This window comes from Pteropus vampyrus, unplaced genomic scaffold (genome assembly GCF_000151845.1).
Source record: "Pteropus vampyrus isolate Shadow unplaced genomic scaffold, Pvam_2.0 Scaffold436, whole genome shotgun sequence".
NCBI classification, from domain to species: domain Eukaryota; kingdom Metazoa; phylum Chordata; class Mammalia; order Chiroptera; family Pteropodidae; genus Pteropus; species Pteropus vampyrus.
The window spans coordinates 1,602,790-1,611,195 of record NW_011889217.1 but is presented as its reverse complement, the minus strand read 5'-3'; the positions used below and the strand labels follow the sequence as shown (position 1 = coordinate 1,611,195).

General features: G+C 48.1%; 1 protein-coding gene across 2 annotated transcripts; it reads left to right on the top strand.

Moving 5' to 3' along the window:
* Nucleotides 1-1,501: 1,501 nt before the first annotated feature.
* FANCG (Fanconi anemia complementation group G) lies at nucleotides 1,502-7,541 on the top strand. 2 transcript variants are annotated; one of them, XR_002777465.1, is made up of 14 exons: nucleotides 1,502-2,139; nucleotides 2,345-2,435; nucleotides 2,796-2,927; nucleotides 3,133-3,335; nucleotides 3,851-3,986; nucleotides 4,204-4,334; nucleotides 4,423-4,569; nucleotides 4,699-4,850; nucleotides 5,232-5,298; nucleotides 5,564-5,853; nucleotides 6,005-6,051; nucleotides 6,244-6,399; nucleotides 6,894-6,985; nucleotides 7,139-7,541. XR_002777465.1 is itself a non-coding variant. In XM_011381454.2 (14 exons), exons 1-14 carry the CDS (start codon nucleotides 2,044-2,046, stop codon nucleotides 7,245-7,247), a joined length of 1,881 nt encoding a protein of 626 aa, XP_011379756.1. In that variant the 5' UTR covers nucleotides 1,502-2,043; the 3' UTR covers nucleotides 7,248-7,541. The 2 variants fall into 2 exon arrangements, 1 of the variants encoding a protein (XP_011379756.1); XM_011381454.2 differs by having other exon boundaries at nucleotides 6,862-6,985.
* Nucleotides 7,542-8,406: the final 865 nt, after the last annotated feature.

Below are 8,406 nucleotides of genomic sequence, written 5' to 3'. Positions count from 1 at the left end.
CATATTTTTTGTCTGTTTTTTAATTGGATTGTCTTTATTATTGAGTTATAAGTATTGTTTACATTTTCTAGATACAAGTCCCTTATCACATATATGATTTGCAAATATTCTATCCATTCTATGGGTTGGGGTTTTATTTTCTTGATAGTGTCCTTTGAAACACTAAATTTTTAAGTTTTGATGAAGTCCAGTTCATCTTATTTTTTCTTTTGTCGCTTATACTTTTCATATCATATGTAAGAAACCATTGTCAAGTGCTATAATTTAGATTTAGAAAATTTTCATCATTCCCATAAATTTTCTACACTTTGTTTACAATCAATCCCCAATTCTTCCCAACCCCCAACCAGGCCACTGATCTATTTTTTGTCTTTATACATTTGTCTTTTTTGGACATGTTTAATAAATGGAATCATGCAATATGAGGTCTTTCAGTCTGGCTTCTTTGACTTAAAATAATGTTGCCGAGATTCATCCATGTATCACTTTTTGTCCCTTTTTATTGCTGAGTCATATATTCCGTTGTATGGCTGTGATCAACTGATGGGCATTGGGATTGTTCCCAATTTTTAGCTGTTGTGAATATTTTTTTAAACTGCTGTGAGAATTTGCATACATGTTATTTTCATTTCTCTTGGGAGGATTCCTTGGAGTGGAATTGCTGGGTCATATGGTGATTATGATTAACTTTTCAAGAAACTGCCAAACTGTTTTCCAAAATAACTGTACCAGTTTATATTCCCACCAGTAATGTATGAGATTTCCAGTTTTTCCACATTCTCACTAACATTTGGTATTATCTGTTTTTTTATTGTAACCATTCTATGTGTGTATGTGCATAGTGGTATCTCATGATTTTAATTTGTATTTTCCCAATGGCTAATGATGTTGAGCATCTTTTTATGTGCTTCTTAGCTATTCATAAATATTTTTGGTAAAATGTCTTTCATATTTTTCTGCCTGCCTTAAAATGGTTTAAATAACTATTATTGAGCTTTGAGAGTTATATATTGTGGATACAAGTCCATTATGAAGTATATGATTTGCAAATAATTTTTACCACTTTGTGGTTGACTTTTCTTTGTCGTAGCACAGGTGTTTTTAATTTTAATGAAGTCCAACTTAGACATTTTGAGTTGATTTTATGTGGGATAATGGTTGCAAGTTTTTTTTTTTTTTTTTTTTTGATTTTGCATACAGTATCCAGTTCTCCCAGCTCCATTTGTTGCAAGGATTCAGCAGGTAGTTATGAGTAGTGCAGGCTGCACAAACATAGTGCCGCGCTGTCAGTAGTCAGACAACAAACATGCGATTGAGCAGACTGGGTGAGCATGTGTTGTGCTCCATGGTGAGAAGAGAAAAGATGGGCCGATTACTCGAGGGCCTTGGTCTCCTGTCACAGTTTCTTCTGGAGACACTTTTTGCCAGAGCCAGACTTTTCAGAAGGCTCTTGGCTGCACTACGACTCCCAGCATGCATCGCGCGGGCCTGCCCTGCGGAGAGGGCGAAATCCAACAGACCTGAAGTGTGGTAACGAGGAAAGGGCTGAGCCACGGGTTCTGGCACCAAGATCGATTTCTCAAAGCTCTGGCTTCGGCGAGGGCCGAGCAGGCAGAACGGTGGGTCCCAAGCCTTCCCTCTCAGTCGCACCTTCCGCTCTTGGCTCACCCCTGCTCCCTGCCCCGCCTTGCCCCCGGCTCCGCCCCCGCCTTCCTCACTGGTCTATCGGGACTCGTTTCTTTCTTGAGTTTTCCGCGGGAACTATCTCTCAAAGACGACCAACCGCAGCCTAGAGTTTGCCGTCCCGGTCAATAAGAGGCTAGGGTGGAAGAGGCGGGGGTGGAAGCCACCTCAGGCTGCGAGGAGAGAGTACATTTCTCTCAGCAGTGGCAGGTCGCCCGGCTTGGAGCCCGAGGGTTGCAAAGGAGACGCGGCGGGGTGCGGAAGTCCACGGACCCCTCTGCGCGCCGGTGCGGGCTTCGGCGGCGCCAGGCTTGCCTTTTAGCAGCCCTCTCCAGGTGTCCAGGCCCAGCTTTGGCCACTATGTCCCACCAGATCCCTCTGGACTCCTTGGTGCCACAAGCCAACTGCCTGGACCTGTGGAGGGACAAGAATGATCAACTAGTTCGGCAGGCCAAGGTAATGCGGTTGCTGGGACCCTCGCTTTGCAGCCCCAAAATACCAGAAAGAGGGTTTGCAGTGAATTTACCCCAGCCTATGGGAAGGGGTTGAGCTTTACTTTCCCCTAACGCCAGAAATGACTAGAGAATGATATCCCTTGCCACTGCTGCAAGAAGAGAGGAAAGGACTGATCCTCAGTGACAATCCATCCCACATTTGGCAGGTGGCTCAAGACTTGGGTCTGCCTCTGAGGCGACAGCAGTTGGCTCAAGATGCACTGGAAGGGCTCAGGGGACTCCTCGATAGTCTGCAGGGTAAGCAGGGCCCTCCCCAGGATGATCAGTTCCCCTCCTCCACAGCTAGAGACCAGTTTCTCTTCTCCATTTCTGGGATTGAGATGATTTAAGGCACAGACAGGACTGAAGTGGAATTGTCTTTGTACAGGCGAATCTCTCTTCTCCTTATGCATAGTCGCACAACAGGAGCATTTGAAGAAGTGGTTTCCAAGATGGTCTAATCTGGAGAACTTTCTGCCCTTCCCAAACTTTCTGTCCAAGGGGTGGGTTCCTTATTGAGGCCATTCTGGTTGAGGTGGGGTAATCTCTGGTTTGGAATCTTATTCAGGGGATCTTTCATTGGGGAGCAGCCTGTGAAACCAGCATTTGTTGCTCCAGGGCTCCCTGCAGCTGTTCCAGTTCTCCCCTTGGAATTGACTGTCATCTGCAACTTCATTACCCTGAGGGCGAGCCTGGCCCAGAATTTCACTGAGGACCAGGCACAGGATATCCAACGGGGCCTAGAGAGAGGTGAGGGCCAGAAATTGCCACCCATGCTGCTGCCAACTTCAGTCTGGGTTTAAGTCCTTGCAAAAGGGGTGGGAAGAGCAACATAATCTGTCACTCCCACAGAGAGAGATGCCTTTCACTGATCCTCCATGACCTTTGGGTTCCTGCATAAAAGGAAAGCCAGAGATAAGGTCCTACCTTAGCTGTATGTGTGTGTACTCTACAGTGCTGGAGACCCAGGAACAGCTGGGGCCCAGGCTGGAATGTGGGCTCAGGGGGCTGTGGAGCTCCGTTCTCTGTGCTTCCTCCCTTCTACCGGAGCTGCTGCCTGCCCTTCACCACCTGGCTGGCTTGCAGATTGCCCTCTGGCTGAGCACTGACTGTCTTGGGGACCTGACCTTGCTGTTGCAGACCCTGAACGACAGCCAGGTAATTCAGGAAGTGACCTGGTCTAAAGGTCTCTTCCCTTCTCCCATCCCTTCCAGCTGCAGTAGCATCATTATATGCTGGAAAGGCTTCGAAGTTGGTGGTTAGAGACCTGAGTTCTCTTAGGGACTTAGATGACCTTGCTCTGATTGGTCCCTCATTGGAAGGATTCTCTTGGGAGGGTTTTTAAAGTAGCTTATTGATTGCTTGTAGGGTTAGGTCTCTCATGACCTTGCTGAAGTTATTTCCCAGGCTCAATCTTTTCATCAGTAACCGAAACATGATCCTTACCCTGAGTCCTCATGTACTTATCCTGAGTGAGGAAGTGCACTACCATACATTATCATTGCCTCAGGTTTTTCTACCTCCTTTTATCCTTGTCCCATAGCTATAAATCTCTTAGAATGGAAGGAACAGGATTTAGGAGGACCCCTGCTTTCAAGGACCAGCCAGAGTAGACTGAGACAGGAGATGAAGTGATTCAGGTTTGGAGCCTTTGATGGCACTTTTCTCCCCAGAGCAAGGCCTCTGAGGATCTGCTGATGCTTCTAAAAACTTGGAGCCCACCAGCAAAGGAGTCAAATGCCCCATTGACCCTGCAGGATGCTTGGGGCTTGAGAGATGTCCTTCTGACAGCATCTGCCTATCGCCAAGGTCAGTCAGTAATCTGACTCAATTTTTCCTCCTCAATCCCCATCTTAAGAGGCCTTTAGGCTCATGCCTTTTCTGTCATGTCCTATTTAGCTTAGTGGAACTTCTCTGTGCTCTTGTTCTCCATCATCACCCACTCCCAACCCCCTCAATCCCCACCCCCACCCCAAACCCCTGTGCCCTATGGACCTCTGTAAGCTCACATCTTGATTGCCATCAGGCTTCCAGGAGCTGATCACAGGGAGTCTGCCCAGGGCACTGAGCAGCCTGCATGAAGCGGCCTCAGGTCTGTGCTCACGGCCTGTGTTGGTCCAGGTGTACACAGCCCTAGGGACTTGTCTCCGTAAGATGGTAAAGACAGTTGGGGAAACCACAGGTGTTGTGGATAGCTATTTTCATTGCAAAGGTGGCTGAAGTTTGTGTCCTCTCATCCCTCTAGGGCAGTCCACAGAGAGCTCTGTTATACTTGGTTGCAGCCCTGAAAGGGGGATCAACCTGGGGACCTCCACTTATGGAGGCCTCCAGGTTATATCGGCAACTGGAGAACACAGCAGCAGAGCTAGAGAGTCTGGAGCTTCTGGTGGAGGTAAGGAGCTATGCAAGTGAAGATACAAGGATTACTGGGGTGCTTGTGTTGGGGCGACTAGTCGAATAAGTAGAAGAAAGTATGGCTCCCAAAGATTACAGATTTACTTTCTTCTTTTGTCTCTTTTAGGCCTTGAGTATCACTCATAGCTCAGAAGTATCCCATCTTCTTATTGGGGTAGAGTTGTTACTCCCACAACCTGACCCAGCCTCACCGCTTCACTGTGGCACACAGAGCCAGGTCAAGCACCTGCTAGCAAGCCGATGCCTACAGACAGGAAGGTGAGGTTCTGCTTTGCTCATATGAGCTCCACTTCCCACTTGTGATACCTCCCCTGGGGCGTGACTCTGCTTATATTCTTATGAGTAGGGGGGATGGATAAGTCTGTGGCAGGACATATGACCTTACTCCTTAGCCTCCTGCCTTGCCACTGGACCTGCACTGAGGACTCTTCCCCAGACACTAACTTGTATCTTTAAAACTCTGAAGTCTCCTCCCAAATCCATTTTGTAGGTAGGGTAGATATATACCAAGCAGGGTTGGAGCCCCAAGACCCTACACTCCCCACTCCTTAGGGCCCTTGAGCAACCCTCTGTTAGCTAAGATCCCTTGGAGAACCCTGCAACAGCCTAATGTGAGGCTCATGGGCTATGACTTTTCAGGGCAGAGGATGCTGCAGAGCATTACTTGGACCTGCTGGCTTTATTGCTAGATGACTCGGAGCCAAAGGTGGGTGTATGTCTTCATAATTCCCTGCAATTGGGGTGGGAGAGAGTTGGAGTCTTCTTTGTAGTAGAGAAGGACTGCTGTTTTCTGGTTTTTCCTATGTTGTCTGTCTGTCCAATCTGGGAGACCAAACCAGGAAGACTTCCCAGAGCAAGGAGTCTAGGGCAGCAAGCAATGGGTTGTCTCCATGTGGTACCAAAGCCTGGTGAAGAGGTTGAGGGTGGTGGCTCACATCTCTTCAAAACACTGCATCTTTCTCCCACCCCAGTTCTTCCCACCCCCCTGCCCCCCAGGGCCTTGTATGCCTGAGGTGTTCTTGGAGGCAGCAGCAGCGCTTATCCAGGCAGGCCGAGCCCAGGATGCTTTGACCATATGTGAAGAACTGTTCAGCCGCACGTCATTTCTGCTTCCCAAGATGCCTTGGCTGTGGGAAGATGCCAGAAAAGGAACCAAGGAGTCATCACACTGCCCACCCTGGGTCTCTGCCATGCACCTGCTTCAGGGCCAAGCCTGGGTGCGACTGGGGGCCCAAAAAGAGGCAATTAGTGAATTTAGCCGGTGAGCACAGGAAGCCAATTAATGTCCTAGGGAAAATGTAAAGGGATAATTTTCTGATTGGGACCTGAATTGGTGAGCTCCATTTTTACCTACTCACCCTAGAGTTTCTGAGGTTGACTCCTCTTCACCTCTGCTCAATGTCTCACTTTAGGTGCCTTGAGCTACTCTTCCAGGACACACCCAAGGACAAAGAACAAGGTGATTCAGACTCTCAGTTTTCCTCTTCCCTGCTGGAAGTAGTGGTGGTGGATACCAGTTCCCTTTCCATGTGTCCCAGCCCACCAGGATATTTAAGAGAAAGGGACTCTGGACATGAGATAAAGGGGCACCTGGGGTTTTGGTGACTGTGTGGCTGGGAACACACTTCTTGACTTTAGTGGTGGCCCCCAGGGCCTGCTTCCAACTGTGAACAGGGGTGTACATCAGATATGGCATTACAACAGCTTCGGGCAGCTGCCCTGATTAGTCGTGGACTGGAATGGGTAGCCAGTGATCAGGATACCAAAGCTCTACAGGACTTCCTCCTTAGTATACAGGTGTGCCCAGGTATGTATACTTGCATGACGACGTCAGCTATGCATGGATGCGCATGGACAGAGGCCTATGGGGAGGTACTTGGGGATAAATGTAAGAGTGATATTTCCAGGTAGGAGGAGAGAATAAGGTTGTGCTGTATATACCTAGGGACATGCCCACGTGTGCAGACATACAAGACATATATAAGTGTGTATGAAGACCTCTCAAGTTTCCCAGTCTTCCAAATGTCCTCAGACACAAAGGCAGTGACTGCACTGGGAGTGTGTTGGGCAGGCGTAGGGTCAGCTGAGCCCTTTGTCCTTGGCAGGCAGTGCATTGGGATAGGAATGGTTGGGAATGATCTACTCCTGATTCAGTGTGTGACTATAGGCAAGACAGTTCCCTATTCTATGCCTCAGTTTCTCCTTTTGTTAAATGATGCTTAAGTCTGTGTCGAATTCTAAAGCTCTGTACTCTGGGGTGGTACTACAGGTAATCAAGATGCTTCCTTTCACCTGCTTCAGACTCTGAGGAAGCTGGATCGGAGGCATGAGGCCACTGCTCTCTGGAGGAGGCTGGAGGCCCAAACTAAGTTGCCACAGGAGAATGCTACTTGGTGAGGCTGAGGCTTGCTGGCTTGGGGCTGAGGGGTGGATAGTGTCCTGGAGTCCTTGGGTATATTGGGGTGGTAGTGAATGAAAGGGAAGGAATGGCTGTCCATCTTTCTGCCTATCCTTCAGCCTTAGGCCTTATCCTTCTTGCTCTCCAGGTGTGTCCCCCTGTACCTTGAAACATGTTTGAGCTGGATTCATCCTCCTGACCGTGAAGCCCTTCTTGAAGAGTTTCGGACGTCTGTGCTGGAGACTTGTGACCTGTAGCTGCCATGTTTTGAAGACTCTGAGCTGGGGCCCCGGTGGACTATCTTTCTGTGGGGAGGGGAGGGCTTTCTTCTTTACCATCCTTGGAGAATATGGCTGGAGCTGACCATTCCTATATAAGTCTGGCTTTGGAAATAGACTTGAAAATTTTTTGGCCCAGTTACTGCTATCTAGTTCCAGAGGACCCCCTACCCCCACTCCCATGCCCTCATCTGCCACCAACAAGGCATTGACTTTGCTTGTGGCACCTTTTTTCCTGTTTCTCCTTGTGTTGAGTAAAATCTTTTATCTATCTCTTGTCTGCCTGTTACATATACTGAGTAGGAAGGCTCACAGCTATCTAATTCAGTTAAGTGCTGGTTGTCTGAGGTGCCCTCCCCCAACACCATCTATCTTATAACAGGTCTGGATAGAAGAAAGGGCTATAGGGATTTTTACTCAAGGAAGCAGTGGCTTTAGTTCTTCTCGTTGCCTAAAAAGCAGAACCCCAAAGCCCAGAATCCTGTGTGATGTGACAGAATGAATGGAGTTGGGTCTGGAAGGTAGTCTAAGCAGGACAAGGGCAAGTATTCAATTCTTAAAGGGGAGAGACAAGCAGACCTGAGTATCTCAGAGTGACTTCCCACCCCCCTCCCTAATCCCAAATTCTTGAAATTTGGGATTTCACTGTCTCAAACGTGTCGGTGTGATACCAAAGCTGCCTATTGAACATAGGGCTAGCTGGCATTTTGTGCCCATGGACTAATACTTTCAGTATGCAATTTTCTTGCTTCAGGCTCCTTGAATCTGCTGTGTGTTCTGTGGTTGCCTTTTGCCTCTCTCTGAACTTGAGTGCCCTCTCTCCTCCAACCATTAATATTAATATCCAGTGGTAAGAGGAAACATATAACTTCAACCTCCGACGAACTCTAAAGCCTGTGGGATTAGGGTTACCAGACAGTGCGATAGACAACAGGGTAGAGTGGATTAAGAGCTGGTGTGCTAGGTGGCCTGAGCCAGCGTTCTGAAGGAGCAGAGAGGGGGGTTAGGATGAATCCTCAAGTTTTGGAAGAAGGTAGGTGCGTAGGTTATCACGGCAGTACTAAACTAATGCAGGAGTTCAATCCATTGTGCCAGGTTCTTCCAACAGGATAAATTCAGGAGCCAATGAACTGGAGCC

Coding starts and splice junctions, on each gene's coding strand:
- FANCG (XM_011381454.2), top strand. CDS start 2,044: ATGTCCCACCAGATCCCTCTGGACTCCTTGGTGCCACAAGCCAACTGC. Junction 4,570..4,698: donor GTCTGGAGCTTCTGGTGGAG/GTAAGGAGCTAT, acceptor TGTCTCTTTTAG/GCCTTGAGTATCACTCATAG. Junction 6,986..7,138: donor CCACAGGAGAATGCTACTTG/GTGAGGCTGAGG, acceptor CTTGCTCTCCAG/GTGTGTCCCCCTGTACCTTG.